Below are 18,122 nucleotides of genomic sequence, written 5' to 3'. Positions count from 1 at the left end.
TTCCCACTCTGCCCTATCGGGGCACCAAACCAATCGCCGCTATCCACGCAGCATATTTTCTTCTCAGTCGGAGTGTATTATCTTCGGCGGCCGCGCCCTTGGCCTACACCAGTAGAAAACCCTCTCCCAAACAAAGCCGAGCAAGTAACAATGTACAAACTCGAGCCTCAGGGAGAGTGATGGGCGAGCCGTCCGAAGACACCTTAATTACGGGCGAACAATGGTCCTGATGCTTCAGGTACTTGGTGAGCCGATGTCCAGACCAAGTCTCAACGTTTCCATGCAGCTCGGTGTCTCCCGCGAAATTCTCCGTAGCCGCCGCTTCTTCGTCGTTCACTGCCGCGGGCGGCCATCCGCGCAGAACGCAGTAATGAGCCCTGGAGCCACGGAGGCTGACGGAAAGGCATACTGGACCCGGCACAGGCGCTTGCCGCAAAGGTCGCATTCCCCGAACCAACAAAAGGTGTTCTGCTGCTCCCCCATGCCACGGATCTGAAGGGTACGCGCCGATTATTGTACACTGTCACACGGTCTGTAGACGACAAGGCGCCGCCCGGTCCTCGTGTTTGCACGGGAGAGCCCGTGAGAATAGTAGAAAGAATCCTTTTGGTACTTCACTCCGGAATGCCCATCCGTTACACCGAAGGTTTTCTTTTCCTTTTTTTATGCGTGGGTTTGAGAAACGAGCGTACACATCTTGAAAGGAGCGGGGTTCAGTCCGTGTTTGCGGGGACGTCACACAAGTATCCATCTATCCATGTATCCATCTATCCATGTATCCATCTATCCGCTTAGGACTTTTAGCTCTCCTGGCCGTTTTGATAATGGTATCTATACCAAACTTGGTGTGACATAACATGACTGTATGAAGAACATATGACTTGTCACAACATGAAAACCATTACATGATTGTCATGATTTACATTTTATGATCTTGCAGCTCTTGCGGTAGTTTTGTTCGCAAGGCATGTTGCAAAACTGGTATGGTATGACATGATTACATGCCGAACACATACGACAGACCCTAACATGAAAATCATGACATGCGTGCCATTTAACAACATAACTACATGCTACGCTCATGATGCGCTCGTGGCCGTTTCGCTAGCTTCACATGTACCAAACTCTGTAATACGCGACACGAGCGGACGACATGAGTAAATGACACATACAAACTTGATAATCACGACATGCGTGTCATGTAACAACATGACTACATACCACACTCACGATGCTCTCGTGGCCGTTTCGCTAGCTTTACATATGCCAAATTTGGTATTACGAGACTTCAATGGACGACGAAGGTAAGTGACTGGTGCAAACATGATAATCATGAGATGCGTGTCTTGTGAGAACATGACTACATGCCACCGTAAAGGCGTCAATACATTTAAACGTGACGCGGTGCGCGTGCGCGCCGGCGTTCGTTTCGTTGCGTCACGCCGGCGTTGCCCCGCCAGGCGCATGTTCTGCCACATACTCGCAGGAGCGCGCCGCGCTGCATTGCTTCGGCACATGCGCGGTTCAGCGTGTGCTGCGTCCCTCCGTCAGGAAAAGAGGCAGACGCAGTGATGCCTGGGTAACGCATCGGCGCGAAATACAGCATGTCGCATTTCACGCCGGTTGTTGTTGGGCCGCGCAGACGGACGCTGAGCGCGTAGGTCGCGCCTGGCGCGAGACTTTAGAGTGCCCGAGTTAACATAGCGTCGCTGTGACCAGCGTGCGTGCGCATCAGCGTAACGTTGTAGTATATTGGGCCCTTCATTATGCGCTCGCGGCTGTTTTGCTAGCTTCACATATATGAAGTTTGGTGCTACATGATGTCAATAGATGACTAAGATACATGACTCGTGCAAACATGATAATCCTGACATGCGTGTTATGTAAGAAATTGACAACATACCGCCCTGATAGCGTGCTCGTGGCTATTTGGCTAGATCCACTTATACTAAATTTGGTATCACGTGAGGTCAATAGATGAAGGTAAACGACACATCCAAACATGATAATCATCACACGGAAGTAATGTATGGCATTATTTACCTCCACTTCGTACTGTTGTACTGATTTTAAAATGACTTATTAACCTTTCTCATTCCTGCTTCGCATATCAGCGATTGCCACTGTAGGTGGGATCTGCCAATATTTATTTTTACAAAGAAAAAGTTCACCCACAAATAGCTCAAACGACACAGCTTACAGCCATCTCCTCACAGACTTTTTACATTGATACATTGATTTTACATGATTGGTTAGTGCGTGTACATACACACTAACCATGCGAACACAAACGATATTATAAACACCTCTAAGAGGTCTAATGCAGTTTACTACTTCGGAGTTCAGAACCACCGATTAAAGCATTCAGCAGTATACTATGTCAGTTTTCATCCCTCTCACCACAGAACCAAGTATATTTTATTCTACATCACTGTAAAGGCTAAAGCATTCCGTCACACTGTAAAAAATGGCTTTGAAAACTCACCTCATAGGCGTGTACATTTTTGCCTCTATACCAGCCGTCGGAGCTTCTGAGGTTTCACGCATGCGGTCCCCTGCACATGGCATCAGAAACAGAGCATACCGAGTTCACTCTATTTAAAGATCCACCCCATCTATCGCACGTGTCCTTTTCACCTCCAGAAGTATTCTACATGATGCAGTGCTTTTGACTGCTACTCTATTAGTTCAGCCACACCCTAAACACTACTGAATAGAAAGTCTTAAACGTTTCCCGAACACCTTTCTACACTGCTTATCTGCTTGACAACTCCGCTTTCGAGCTCATACCACCCCATCACTACCTGGGTGTAACTAGCACTCTTACCTAGTCTGTTCACATCAACAAAACCATTAGTAATGCTAACCCCTGTCCCTTTAAAACTTTTTCACAAAACTTTAGTACAAAGTAAGCACAAATATGCTGCATTCATTTGGTACCAGTCCACCGTTGTACTAACCTCTGCTCTTGAGCTAGTCCAATATAATTCTGTCTGCTTTATCACTTGAATGAATGACTCTTTAAAGCTTCCGTCACTCGCCAGTTGCCGCAAATTCTCCCGCATATGTCCCTTTGCCAAAATATACTATAGTCACACCCTGCATAAGGGCTTTATTTTCCCTCCACCGTGCATCGACACTAGTTGCGACTATCCCTAAAAGGCGGGAATCATGCGATGCTCGACTCGCACATGTTATCAGTCATTTATTCCCCGAACCTAATAAAACTAGAAGGATCTTCTAGGATAAATCACATCTATTATTCCTTATTCTCATTTTCATGACACTTTAGGCTCAAGCGTACTGTTGAGCAACAAACCAATGATGTGATCACATTTTTTTTTTGCAAACTGTGATTCTTGTTTATTTCGTTAAGACTTTTACTGTAACTTCTTTAACTATGTTAATATGCAATTTCACTAACAGTCTAATTTTTGCTTGCATAGTTACAACTTGTTCTGTTATTTTTTCAGCTAACATTGAAGGGCGGCACCCAAGGTGGGCACGGCGTGGCTGAAGCTCCCCCAAAATTTTCTCCTGCCCTACCTCCCGTTGCCTCCCCGAAAGGAAACATAGTCATAACACAATGACTAAGCCCCGCCCCCCCCTCTGAAGGAACTCGCTCATCATGGGTGGCCCCCTGGTAAAATAATCCTGGTGCCACCCCTGCTAACATTTTATTTATTTTTATTTTATTTGACTATACTGCTAACTCCGGGCAAAGTCGTGGGGTTACAAACAAGAATTATCCATAGAACATTTTAGGAAAAACAGTAGTGAAACAATGAAGACAATATAAAGCAAAGAACTAACCCAATTTGTGAAGCAAAAGAGGAGCCAAATGTATATTGACAAAAATAAGGAAAAAAAGTCTAAAAACGAAATCAGACAACCCATTCAAGTTGGAAGATAAGGCAATAGGCATGTAATGCACAAGAATGGAACTTCACGTAATCGACTGGCAAGTAAAGAGCCGAACAATTCTATACTGTTGGTTTCAACGTTGGGTGCATCTAGGGCCTTCTACTTTATAATTGTTCACAGAAAAAAAGAATACTTAGAAACATTATTAGCTGATTCATATGAAGCGATTGAAAAACAGTGTCTTAGTCTGGTATCGTAACATTTTGAAAAATGCACGTAATTGGATATACTGCCTTTGAGATGACCTCTAACTATTTAAACGTAACCATGCAATTTTATTCTTCCACTGCAGTTAAACCCCAATCAAGAATGACAGAACGAAGTTTCTATTGTATTTTTAAGCGTACCATTCCACTCTGATGATGATGTTTGATGTTTTGTGGCGCAAGGGCCATTTCACGGCCAAAGAGCACCAGTTAATCTTACTAAAAATATGGACAATGATTGTGATAAGCGGCTGTATAGGCCATAAAATTCCTCGCGGTAAGGCGGGTAAAAACATACAAGTAATAAAATCATGACCATGCCGTGAAAGGTGTGTGTGGTGAGAATAGATGACAAGAGTTGGTGATTATAAAAAACGATGGTGGATATGAATGGCATTAGCACAAGTGCCTCACTCGTTCATACCCTTGCGTCCAAGGGCCGTGAGGCAAGTGCTTTCTTGTGTAGCCACCGCAGCAAAAACCTCTCTGGAGAGGTTGTGCTACGGAATGCCCGGATATATGATACGAAAACTATGAATTTCTTTTAAAAACGCTAACAGTGATTTATGACTAAAAAGCGGTTCCCTACCGACGCACATTGCAGGGTGTAAAGGTATATGTTGTCGGTAGGGTAATGGAAAATGTTGTTTTCTTAGAGTTTCTAAGTGTTTGCACTGGATTAACATGTAAAGGACTGACTGTTAATGCTTAACCACATCTGTCACACAATGGTGGATCGTCACCAGACAAAAGATAAGTGTGTGTCGTGCAAGTGTGTCCTATCCTGAGTCTCGTTAGTATTACCTCGGTTTGATGCGAATTTGACACTGGCAGCCAATGACCAAGGTGTGGCTTAATAATGTGTAGTTTGTTTTGTGTGTGTGTGTATCCCACTTGCTCTGCCAGTAGTCCCTGCAGTTTCATTTGAGAGACGGCTTAAGATCAAGGGCCGGGATTAATATGGGTGTAGGAGCAGTGCTTCCGTGAACGGATGCAGCGAGCTGATCCGCCCTCACGTTGCCTTGGATCTCACGGTGCCCTGGCACCCAGCACACTACAACATGTTGTTTGAGTGTGTGGAGTGTGCATAAAATGAAGTAAAGTGAGACAAGGACTGGGTTTTTGTGTTTTTTAAGAGTGTGCAGAGCCGTTACTACACTGAGGGAGTCTGTATAAATTACTGCTTTTTGTATTTGTAATTGCTTTATGTGTTTAGCCGCCACAAGTATCGCATAGGCTTCCGCTGTGAAGATACTTGTGCCTGGATATAGAGGGCCAGCATCCGAAAAGGATGGGCCGACAGCAGCGTAGGACACAGAGGAGTTAGACTTGGAGGCATCTGTAAAGAACTCGGGACGTGTGTATTTGTGTTGAAGTTCCAAAAAGTATGTTCGGATATGGGCAATAGGCGCATGTTTTGTAACTTCTAGAAAAGACACATCGCAGTCTATAGTCTGCCATTGCCACGGTGGCGGGTATGCTACAGGAGCCATTAAACTGTGTTCAAGTGAGACTCCAGTTTCCTCAGCTAGACTCTTCAGGCGAACTGAGAAGGGCTGCCTCATTGAAGGCCTGTTTTGAAACAGAATCGAGCTCGACAAATCATTAATAGTAGAGTATGAGGGGTGCTTCTTGTCTGCTTTCACCTTAAGGAAATAAACAAAGGACATGTAAGTTCTCTGCAGATGAAGCGACCACTCATTTGACTCAACATAAAGGCTTTCTACGGGGCTGGTGCGAAAAGCACCCGTAGAAAGGCGGATGCCCAAATGGTGCACGGGGTCCAGCATCTTCAAAGCACTTTGAGCCGCAGACTGATAAACAACGGCCCCATAATCTAAGCGGGTGCGAATGAGGCTTCTATATAGGTTCATGAGACATTGCCTGTCACTACCCCACCTAGTACGTGACAACACTTTTAAAACATTCATGGCTTTTGAACATTTTGTTTTTAGATACTTGATGTGCGGTACGAAGGTCAACTTGTTGTCCAAGATTAATCCTAAGAATTTATGCACCGTATTAACAGACAGACGTTGACCGTTCAGTTCAATGTCGGGTTCTGAGTGCATGCCTCTCTTTCTGGAGAACAAGACACACGTGCTTTTTTGTGGGTTCAGTCGGAATCCGTTTTCCTCTGCCCATTTGGAGACCTTGTTTAAACCTAACTGACCCTGTCGCTCACACATTGCCAGATTGCAAGACCTAAAGCCAAGCTGGACGTCATCGACATACATACAATAAAACATATTGCGAGGGATGGTCAAGTGCAAGGAATTAATTTTTATGAGAAAAAGTGAGCAGCTAAGTACACCACCTTGTGGCACGCCTGTTTCCTAGACAAATGTTTGGTAAAGAACCGTGCCCACTCGGACACGAAATGTCCGGTTTGACAGGTAACTTTTGATTATGTGGAACATTCTTCCGCGCACGCCAAGGTGGGACAGGTCTCTTAGAATTCCAAAACGCCATGTTGTATCATAAGCCTTTTCGATATCGAGGAACACAGAGAGAAAATATTGTTTATGGACGAAGGCGTCCCTGATCTGTGCCTCGATACGAACAAGGTGGTCTGTCGTGGATCTACTCTCTCGAAACCCGCACTGAAATGGGTCGAGCAAACTGTTTGTTTCAAGAAAGTGTACAAGTCGGCAGTTTATCATTTCTTCAAAGACTTTGCACAAGCAGCTTGTAAGTGCAATAGGCCTATAACTCGAAGCTAAAGAAGGGTCCTTGCCCTCTTTCAAAATGGGAATAACAATAGCCTCTTTCCAGGAGGTAGGAATAGTGCCAGAAGACCAAATAGCATTATACAAACAAAGTAAGGTTTTTCGGGTTTCGTTTGGTAGGTTTTTTAACATTTCATACATCACACGGTCAGAACCATGGGCAGAAGTACTGCAGGAGTTTAGAGATGTTCGGAGCTCAGCTAGACTGAAAGCTTGGTTATGTGCCTCGTATCTAGTGGATTTGTGTTCGAGTTTCTGCTTTTCTAATCTTGTTCTGTATTTTTGGAAAGTGTCAGTATAGAGGGACGAGCTGGATACCTGTTCGAAGTGTGCACCGAGAAAGTTTGCCGTATCTTTCAAGGTATCACCCTGATTGTTTACGAGTGGAAGTGTGTGTACTTGTTTTCCTGCTATCCTACCGACCATGTTCCAGACTTTAGCCTCCTGTGTGTATGAATTAACCCCTGATAAAAACTTCTGCCAGCTTTCTCTTCTGGCCTGCCGACGCGTTCTCCTGCCTTGAGACTTTATTTTCTTGAAGGTTTCAAGATTTTCGGCTGTCGGTGAGTTCCGAAGCAGCCTCCAAGCTCTGTTTTGTTGTTTGCATGCGTTTCGGCATTCAGAGTTCCAGCGTGGCACACGCCGTTTTCCTGGGTGTCCATTTGTTTGTGGGATGCATTTTGTTGCAGCATAAATCAAAAAAGCTGTGAAGTAGTCGACAGCAACATCAATGCTTAAAGTACATATGTCACTCCAACCTAGACGAGCGATGGTATAAAAGTGGTCCCAGTCGGCTCTGTTTATGAGCCACTTCGGAACACGTGTTGGACACTCAGTTACTGTATTTGTGCTCAAAACTATGGTGAAGTGGTCACTTCCATACAGATTCCTGCCAACTTTCCACTGGAGTAGAGGCACCAGAGATGGAGATACTATGCTTAGGTCTATGGAGGAGTAGGTGTTATTGGCGAGATTATAATAGGTTGGTTCTTTTCGATTTAGGAGACACGCGCTCGAGGAGAGAAGGAACTGTTCAATCAGTCGACCTCGCGCGTCATACCGAGAGTCACCCCATAGCCTGCTATGCGCATTAAAGTCTCCAAGGAGAACATAGGGCTCCGGAAGTTCATCAATTAAAGAGTGTAAATCACGTTTTTGCAGCTGATAGCTAGGAGGAATGTAGATAGTGCAGATTGTGATCAGTTTATCAAAAAGAACCGCTCGAACAGCCACTGCCTCAAGGGATGTTTGGAGTTGTAAGTGTGTGCATGCAATTCCTTGATTCACTTTGATGGCAACACCTCCAGATGATGTCATGGCATCATCACGGTCCTTTCGAAAAATAACGTATTTATGAAGAAATTTGTGTGTTTTGAATTAAAGTGTGTTTCTTGTACACACAGCACTTTTGGCGAGTGTTCGTGTAAGAGTTCTTGGATGTCCTGAAGGTTTCTGAGAAGACTCCTGACGTTCCATTGTATAATTTGAGTGTTCATGGTGAATGTAAAATAGTGCTGTGTGTACGAAAAGCGGGTGGCTGTTTAGACAGGGAGTTTGAGTTCTCTTAACAGGGCCATCACCAGGCCCTGTTATCTGCTTTTTTGTTTTCTTGGCGCGCTCCAAGGAGCCACGCCGCTCTTTCGGCACCAAGGGTACCGACGTATCCATTGCCTCCTCGGAGGCACTGGATGCCCGCACGTGCGGGCTGCTAGTTCGAATTTTTGGCCTCGTCTGGTGAGGTGAGGCCTTGAGACTCGAGGACTCTGGAGTCTCCGGTCTCTGTTTGGGAGTAGGCGGTGTAGCCTGGGCTACAACCGCCTTGGGGGCAGGTGCCACAACCGCCGGCTCGGTATGCGCAGGCCGAAGGAGTGGCGAGGGGTGGTGCGGCGGTGCCCCCTGACGCGCCGCATCAGCGTATGTAGGTCCATAAAATGGAGCGACTCTTCGCCGTGCTTCCTTAAATGTAATGTTCTCCTTCACCTTCAACGTAATTATTTCTTTTTCTTTTTTCCAGTATGTGCAGGAGCGTGAATATGCGGCATGGTTTCCTTCGCAGTTTACACAGTGTGGTGGTTGTTTGCAGTTCTCAGACACGTGGCCTAGGACTCCACATTGCGCACAAGTCTGGCGACCACGACAGGTTTTAGAGCCATGGCCATACCTCTGGCATTGGAAGCAACGACGAGGGTTTGGTATGTACGGCCTGATAGATGTCTTTGTGTACCCTGTTTGAATAGATTCCGGTAGTTTACTGGATGCAAACGTGAGTATTAAGTGTTTTGTCGGTGTTTCCTTATTATCGCTTCTGATGATGATTCTCTGTACATTAATGACATTTTGGCTCTTCCACCCCTCCAAAAGTTCAGTCTCAGTCAGGTCAAGTAAGTCCATGTCAGATACCACTCCGCGAGTTGTGTTCATTGATCTATGTGGTGTTATGGTCATTGGTATGTCACCGAAATCTGAAAGACGGACTAGCTTTTTAAATTGTTTTTTGTCACGGATTTCGAGGAGAAGGTCTCCACTAGCCATTTTGGTTACCTTGTATCCTGTGCCAAGATTTTCGGTAAGACATCTAGAAACTGGGAAAGGAGAGACGGTCCTGGCTTGCTTTTCTGTTTTTTCACAGTGAATGACGTGGAAGTGGAGGAAAGTTTCTGTTGGCTGGTTGAAGAAATTTATGTCGTCGGTGCGTACCCGCTTTAGGCCGGTACGATCAGACAGAAGAGGGAATGCTCCATGCATGCCGGTCATATTTTTGTTCAGCAGCGTTGGCGGCCACCCACCACGGAGCCCAACAAGGGGACGCTGCAAGTTTGCAGGTGCTGAAAGCTTGCAGATGTCAGCCGTACAACACTGCTATAACCCAATGCGCCTAGACCAAGGTAGGCTATTTGCACAGGGTTAACCCTTGCCGCCAGGAAAAATGGAAGTAAACAGAACAGAGTAGAAGACAGGACAGATAGATAGTGAGAGATAAAGACAAAGATGTAGGCAGAGAGAGATAGGAAAATGCGACTGCCGATTTCCCCTGGGTGGGTCAGCCCAGGGGTGCCGTCTACGTGAAGCCGGGGCCAAAGGGGTGTGTTGCCACCGCTGGGGGGCCTTAAAGGTCCAATCACCCAGCATTAGCTCAACCCCCAGGATCCCCTTTTCCCCGGACACGGCAAAGCCACGCACGGCTAGGCGTGGGAGGGAGTCGAAACCCCCACGTTAGCTCGGGTCCGTGGTGTCGCTACACACCAAACGCCTGCTTGCGCAGGCGCCCCTGCGGGGTACCATTCCACTCTATAATGCCTCTGACCCTAAGAGTTATTGCAATAAATAAATAAAATTTAAGGAAAAAAGCAGTGACTTCTTACTTGGGAAAACATAACAAACATAACAGTATAAGCTGAACGAGCAGCCTTCCAGGAGCCCACGAAACCGTTTTAGCAAGCCAAAACGTAAGCATAAAAGGTAGCCGTCTAATGTGCACACAAGCATCGAAATGCTGTCGAACCTGCTTTTTGACCTGAATACGAGTTGTGAACGATATTCACTTTGAGATTACAGAAACTTGTTTAAAAACTACACGTCAAGACCCACGCCAGATCATGACGAATGAGTGGCAGTGGTCTGTTCATTACTATCGAGTGGGTTTGTTCAAATATTTAAAAGCTTCAAATATTTTAACAAATATTACAGTATTTGAATTCACTTCGATTCATATTTATATTATTGGAAATGTCAAAGCAATGAATGAATAGGTGTATGCTGGTTCGCATGTAACCCATTTGCTAAGGTGGTTTCACTGCAGCGGAGGAGTGCGGCATCATGAATAACGCCCTTATTGACAAAAAAATCTGCACTATCGTGAAGACCCAATTCAAGGTTCAATGAACATGTATTCTTTCTTTTTCAGCTTAAAAGCTTGTTATGTCGGCTTATATGCTCAAAGTATAATAAATTTTAGAATGAAACATATTTTTCAGGCTGTCACTTGCAATCGAACAGAAGTCATCGATTACTATCCAAAGTTGTTTCCACTTCCTTTGAACCAAAGATATGGCATTTGTGCAGGCCTTACTTATAGTTTAAAAAATATGTATATTGTGTCGACTAGTTAGGTCATGACATATATGCTGATTTTTCTTTATATTGTTACGGGAGGGCACACAGCGAAATGAGGTGACAGTTGAGATGTGTTTGCACAATGCCAAGCCTAAGCTGAGATGGCAAGCGAGAGCGTGATCCACATCCCAGAATCACGTCGTCTTTCTCGCTGTTTGTCTTGCTTCTTCAGCGTGATGTATTCTTGTAACATGACCACCGGGTGCAAAAACACCGTCTCGATGCTTTCTATGGTGTTGAGGAGTAGTAGAGTTGTAAGTTGGGAGACATGAACAATGTCTGTAGACAATGGATCGAAGGGAGATGACGAATTCAGCGGGGCTATCTCGTAAATAACGTCGGTCACCAGGTGCAAGACCCGGTAGGATCCTGAGCACCGGGAAAGCAGCTTCTCGGAGAGACCAACATGCCGAGTCGGGGTACACAACAACACAAGGGAACCCGGGGCAAAGGAGACATCACGATGTTGTGCGTTGTAACGTTGCTTCTGTTGCTCTTGCGATGCTAAGAGGCATTTCCGAGCGACTTCTTGTGTTTTGAGAGCTCTGGTGATAGTGTCATGGGCGTATTTAGTCGGCGAATCAACAGCTGTCTGAAATATGGCATCGAAAGGTAGAGTTGGGTCGCGGGCAAATATGAGATAGAATGGTGAAAACCCTGCTGTATCGTGGCGTGAGGAATTGTATGCAAATTTAACAAAGGACAATGCAACGTCCCAGTCTAGGTGGTCAGAGAAGACGTACATGGAGAGCATATCAGTCAAAGTCCAGTTGAATCGTTCGATAAGCCCATTAGTTTGTGGATGATAGGTCATCGTAAATTTTAGTTTGGTTTAGCAAAAGCGAAGCAGGTCGTCAATAACTAAGGAGAGAAAATAGCGTCCATGCTGTGCGAGGAGTTGGCATGGAGCTTCATGATGGAAGATGACATCGTACAGAAGAAAAGCGGCAACATCTGTGGCACAGCTGGTTGGCAAAGCCCGCGTGATGGCGTACCGGGTTGTATGATCCATAGCAACAGCTATACATTTGTTTCTGGAGGTAGACTGAGGGAAAGGGCCTAGGAGGCTATGATGACCCCGCTACTAACTGAACGAATGATCACCGCGGCTTCACACTTAGCGAGCCACAGGGCCGCGACTTTGCCACCTACTCGCGTGTAGCCCACCGCTCTGCGCGCGCTCATCTAATAAGGAGTTTAGCGCGGCACGACAAAACAGACAGTGTTCCAATACAAAAATACACAACACTTTATTGCCCTTGGCGGCACCCCGAACAACAGTACAACGTCCGCTCCCGGGATGCAGAGAGCAAAGGCGCGCAGACGTTCACAATAAGGGGAAACCGCGAGCACGTCGCAGCTGGCAATGGCGAGCTTTGACACGCCGGTCGGGAAAAGGTCCCTCGCGGCTATGCTGCGCACTCTCACGATGGCCACTGGGCTTGGTCGCAAGTGTTAGGGCAAACCTCGTACGCGTAGGCCTACGGCAAGTACGGCTCTGTGTGGTACGACCACTTCAAGCACTAGGCACCGCTGTGGCCTTAGCGTACGGTACCGAAGCTAGCACTCAAATAAACATGCCTTCCGAGGTGGCAAAGGCAACCCCAGGCAGGCTACAGTCCGGCGATTCCCAAAGGGGACGCGGACGAAGGAAACACGTGCGCCGACCACGGAGGGGAGAGAGCTCCCTCAATGTACACGTACCACGTGCCGCGCCCGCACGTGGCGCCATCTATCGCCATGCACCGTTACCAGAGCAGAAAAAGCAAAAGGGTGTGGCCGTGCAGCGGAATGCCTGCGAAAAGGTCGCGGGCGCGCCCCAGATTCCCACAAGGTCAAGACCAACACGAAAGAAGGGGTCAATAGGAAGATCAAGCGGCTGGAGGAGTCCGGCAGGACTCATAGGCGATTTTTTTTCGACGTTGGCACTGGTCGCATGCGACAAAATTGCGGCGGACAGAGCGATAAAGCCTGGGCCAGTAAAATCGGCGATGAACATGGTCGTAAGTCTCAGAGAGACCAAGGTGACCGGCGGTGGGGGTGTCATGGAGCTGGGCAATAACACTCGAATGTAGGTGGGAAGACACCATGAGGAGCAGTTCGTGCTCATCTGTGTTGACATTGTAGCGGTACAAAGTGCCTTCTTCAAGCACAAACAGTCGAGTAGACGAATGGAAAATCGGAGAGTTGCGCTTCTCAACAATGTCACGCAAGACGGGATCTCAGCGCTGTTCATCACGCATGTTCATCACGCAAAGCAGAGAGAGAGAGCACACATGGCGGCGCTTCATCTAAAGTCTCAGGGGTTCCACTGGATGGCGGAACAAGCAGTCAGCGTCATGGTGTAAACGACCAGATTTGTAAGACACTGATAATTGATAAATATGTGGGGTTTAACGTCCCAAAACCACCATATGATTATGAGAGACGCCGTAGTGGAGGGCTCCGGAAATTTCGACCACCTGGGGTTCTTTAACGTGCACCGAAATCTGAGCACACGGGCCTACAACATTTCCGCCTCCATGTAAGACACTGAGTAGTCATATCCTTGTAGCCGTAGTGCCCAGCGACCAAGACTCCCAGTGGGATCCTTCAATGACGAGAGCCAGCAGAGAGCGTGATGATCAGTTGTGACTGTGAAACGGCGACCATGTAAGTAGGGACGAATATTGCCAACTGCCCAAACTAGAGACAGGCATTCCCTTTCAGTGATCAAGTAGTTCCGCTCGGCCGCAGAGAGCAAACGTCTGGCATATGCGATAACACTGGTGCAGCCACTTTAATGCAGGACCAAAACAGCACCGATTCCGTGGCCGCTGGCATCAGTGCGGACTTCTGTTGGGGCAGACATGTCAAAGTGGGCTAGAATAGGTGGTGTTGTGAGCGATGAGAATAGAGAACGCCGAAGCCTGCGCAGCGCCCCAAGAGAGTGGAACATCTTTCTTCAGCAAGTCCGTAAGAAGTCTGGCCACGTCCGCAAAATTATTTACAAAATGTCGGAAGTAAGAACATAGACCTATAAAGCTGCGGACTTCCTTAGTGTTGGTCGGGACGGAGAAGTTTTGCACAGCTCGAACTTTATCACGATCAGCACGTATGCCAGAGTCGACAAGATGGCCCATGATGGTTATTTGCTGGCATCCGAAGTGGCACTACGATGAGTTCAGTTACAGTCCTGTGTTACGAAAAACAGAAAGGATGGAGAAAAGGCGGTCGAGGTGTGTTTCGAATGTCGGAGAAAATACAATGATGTCGTCCATGTAACATAGGCAAATTAACCACTGTGTCCATCATTCAGTGTCCATCATTTGTTCAAAGGTGGCTGGAGCATTGCATAATCTGAACGGCATGACCTTAAACTGGTAAAGACGACCAGGGGTCACAAAAGCAGTCTTCTCGCGGTCCATGTCGTCGACAGCAATTTGCCAGTACCTTGGGCGAAGGTCGATGAAAAAAAAATACTTAGCGCCATGAAGGCAATCCAGGGCGTCGTCAATGCGCGGTAGCAGGTAAGCATCTTTTTTAGTGATCCGGTTCAGATGTCGGTAGTCGACACAGAATCGCCAACTGTTGTCCTTTTTCTCTACAAGAACAACAGGGGAAGCCCATTGACTAGAAGATGGCTCAACTATGTCTTTGGCGAGCATCTTGTCGACTTCCATTTGAATGACCTGATGCTCCACAGGAGAAATGTGGTACGGCCGTCGATGTACCAAAGATGCATCGCCGGTGTTAATGCGATGCTTCACAATGCTGGTTTGACCTAGCGGACGGTCCCAGAAGTCGAATGCATCAAAGTACGATTCCAGGACGTGATGGAGCGCGTCAGTTTGATGTGGCAAAAGGTTCACCGCGATCATTTTTTCCACATTAGAAGATGGACTCTCTGTCGAAGAACAGACTTGCGTGCAGTTGGGGCGACGCACATCATTGGGGTACAAAGCTGAGATGATGCAATCCTCAGAAGGTGTCAGCGTGGCGAGAGCTATTCCACACGGAAGCACTTGCGGACACAGAGCAAAGCTCAGCAAAGTAATGCAAGCACGGTTTTCCGTAACTGAATAAGAGTGTGCGGAAAAGTAACACTGTGAGTCAGAAGGACGAATGTAATGGGCGTGAGCACGTAGTCTCCATCAGGTACAGGTGGCGGCGCTGTTACGGCAATGCAGGTAACTGTTTGCGGTGACAAATGGACATGTTCAGCAGAGCAGAGACAAACTTGGGGCGGACTGGGCGTATCAGTCGTACAGGACAGGTCAAGTTGCAACGTGCTAGCTGAACAGTCAATGAGGGCCGAATGAGCGGGCAAAAAGTCTAGACCAAAAAAAACATCATTGGTGCAGTTGGTGAGAACATTGAAGAGGACGAAGGTTTGATGGCCGGCTATAGTAACGTGTGCTGTGCAGACACCAACGACGGCAGCTGCACTGCCGTCAGCAACACGAACACAGCGTGAAGGGGCTGGAGTCAAGACTTTCTTTAAGCGGTCACGAAAGTGCGAGCTCATAAGAGAAATTTGGGCGCCAGTGTCAACTAAAGCTTTAACAGATAAACCATCCACTTTTACATAAATCAAGTTCTGTTTGGTCAGGAGTATCAACAGAGGAATTGTAGGGCAAGTCGTAGCAGCAGCGTCACCACCAGGAGCTGCACCAGTTAGTTTCCCGAAGGAAACCGTCGGGCAAAGGACGGGGATGGGGAGTGGGGTGGCAGCGGAGGAGACCGCGAGAGTCTACATCGCGGTGAAGGCAAGTGGCTGTATTGGGCATTGGTCGTGGCGGTCATGTCGTAATGGGCCGAGTCATCACGGCAGGGTGGTTCTTGGCTAGAAGGGCAGGCTAATGCATCGAAGTTCGTGAAGTTAGGGCTTGCGTACGGGGGTGAGGTCCACGTGCTTCAGCAACGACGCTAAATGTGTCCCACTCGTCCGCACCGGAAGCAAGTTGGCCTGTCGTCAGGTGTCCTCTATGCGTTTGGATCTCGGATACGTGGAGCGGGATACCGGTAGTGCCAACGGGTGTTCAAGGTAGGCGGATGGACATCGGATCGGTGCACACAACAGATCGCCTGAAGGCTCCCGTTTGCCAATGCTTGGCGCACAACGCTCTGCATGAGGGATATGGCGGGCTGAGGATTATGAGGCGTCAGGACTCTCAAGGATGCTGGTAACATTGCTTCGATTTCACGTCAAACGACCCTCGTAATGTCAGCAGAGGATGGATTGGGCTGGGTCTCAAAACTGAGGTCCTCACAAGTTGACGTTGCAGTGGTGTTAGGAAGACGGGTGAAGTGGTGGGCAATGCGATGGCTTTTAGCCTCTTGAAAGCGTCGGCACTCTTTAATGACCTCCAACCTTGTCGGCTTCGGTCGTGGTGGTATCAGCCTTACGGCAGAAGGTCAAGACATCTTGAATATAAGCCAGGTAAGACTCCGTGGATGTCTGGACACAGTTACCAAGTTCTTTCTTAGCGGCCTGCTTGCACCCGACAGATTGACCGAATAACTCGCGCAACTTCATCTTACAGACCTCTCAGCTGGTGAGCTCTTCCATGTTGTTGAACCATGCCTTGGTTTTTGAACCATGCCTTCCATGTGGGTACATGTGCGCCTGTCCATTGCACACTCATAAGCGCTCATTTACTTCAGTTGACATTAGAAAACCTAGCAACGCCCGCTTTGCTTTGCTGGCCTGCGACATGTAGAGGTATGATTCAAGGATCTGCCCTTCGGAAAAAGGTCTATCCTATCATCAAGTTGTTCAGCGTTTCATGCAGCACATTGCGTTCACACGCAAAACAATCACAGGAACACAGTTGATGTTCTGTTGACTCATCACTATCGCACAAGTCACACCTGGACGTATCTGCCATTCCCATGCAAAAAAAAATCACAGCATATCCACGGAGTGAATGATGATGAGTGGGGCGAAGAGTCCGTCAGCCCATCCGCGCTTCAGTCCATCAGTTCTTGCTTCCATTCGTCTGCGCGACCATCCGTGCATCCATCCATGCATCCGTCTGTGAGTTCTTCCATCCATCTGTCTGTCTGTCTGTTCTTGCGTCCACCTGTCCGTATGTCTGCGCGTCTATCCATCCATCCGCCCGTCTATCCATCCGTCCGCCCTTCTGCTAGTCTGTTTGTCCGTCTGTCCTTTTAGTGAACACTTTAAGTACCCCCATCTCCCATATCGCATCCCCTGTGGCACATACCCGCTCTAGAGCGGGTATGTGCCACCAGCGGCTATGTACTAACACGTACATACATATAAGGGATGGACAGACCCACGCCTTAAGGAGCTTCGCCCCTAAAAGAGAACGCTTTCGTGAAAGCTACTTCTTACCGCAGACAGCACGATAAAGTTGCGTCCTTGTGGGAGAGGCGCGATGGAACTCGAAGCCTGTGAAACAGTGGGCAGACAGGGCTTGGTGCTCCCACACCGGCCGGCGCACAGCGTGATCTTTTTGTGACAGACGCATCTCGAGTGTGCACGACTGCTAGAGGCATTCACGGCTCAACACAGGGACCAACACATCGCTCGAGGCTAGAGGGGTCTTAATTAGCGGGCCACAACCGATGAGGCATCGTCAGATGACGTCAGATACAGCAGCGCTGCCAAGAGGGATTCCATGCCTACCAAAACTTGGTTTTCGAATCTGCATGATGCCACTGACATGAAGAATATCAGCTATGAGGCAGGGTCAGGGGATGATGAGAGTGTAGCGAAGATGAGTGGCATAAAATGCATGGAAATGAGTGAAGGGGATGACTTCAATTAGGTGAAGAGCTCAACTTATTTTGGTACTACTAGAATTGGGTAAAGTAGTCTCAGCACGGTGATGAGGTTGTAATGACCCCGGATGGTGAAGAGGTGGTCGGTGAAGAGAATGGAGACGAAAATACAGGAGGTGACAGCAGCACTTAAAACTTGGAAGGTACAGCCGACAACAACGTCGGGCAAAAGGAAAGTGAGACCACGCAGAATGCAGGCATCAGCGGCTAGAAAGCTGCACATTTCAATCCCGATTTGAAGGAAGACAACGGGAAGGATAGAGGTAAGAAAGAGGAGGAGAAGAAAGAGAATGGAACGAGCAGTGAGGAAGAGGCTGGCAGCGTCGACGAAAGTGGCCCGGCCGAAAAACAAAATGAACAT

The 18,122-nt window shown here is 47.6% G+C and overlaps 1 protein-coding gene across 3 annotated transcripts in view; it reads right to left on the bottom strand.

The window, feature by feature from the left end:
- LOC119185594 (uncharacterized) overlaps window positions 1–18,122 on the bottom strand; it is a 98,626-nt gene that overhangs the window by 52,515 nt on the left and 27,989 nt on the right. For all 3 annotated transcript variants that reach the window (XM_075883142.1, XM_075883143.1, XM_075883144.1), the window contains one exon: window positions 2,486–2,555. In XM_075883142.1, coding sequence (XP_075739257.1) covers window positions 2,486–2,555 — 70 coding nt within the window. The remainder of the gene's footprint in view (window positions 1–2,485; window positions 2,556–18,122) is intronic.

This window comes from Rhipicephalus microplus, unplaced genomic scaffold, assembly GCF_043290135.1.
Source record: "Rhipicephalus microplus isolate Deutch F79 unplaced genomic scaffold, USDA_Rmic scaffold_15, whole genome shotgun sequence".
Taxonomy (NCBI): domain Eukaryota; kingdom Metazoa; phylum Arthropoda; class Arachnida; order Ixodida; family Ixodidae; genus Rhipicephalus; species Rhipicephalus microplus.
This window is presented reverse-complemented; position numbering and strand designations above follow the sequence as displayed.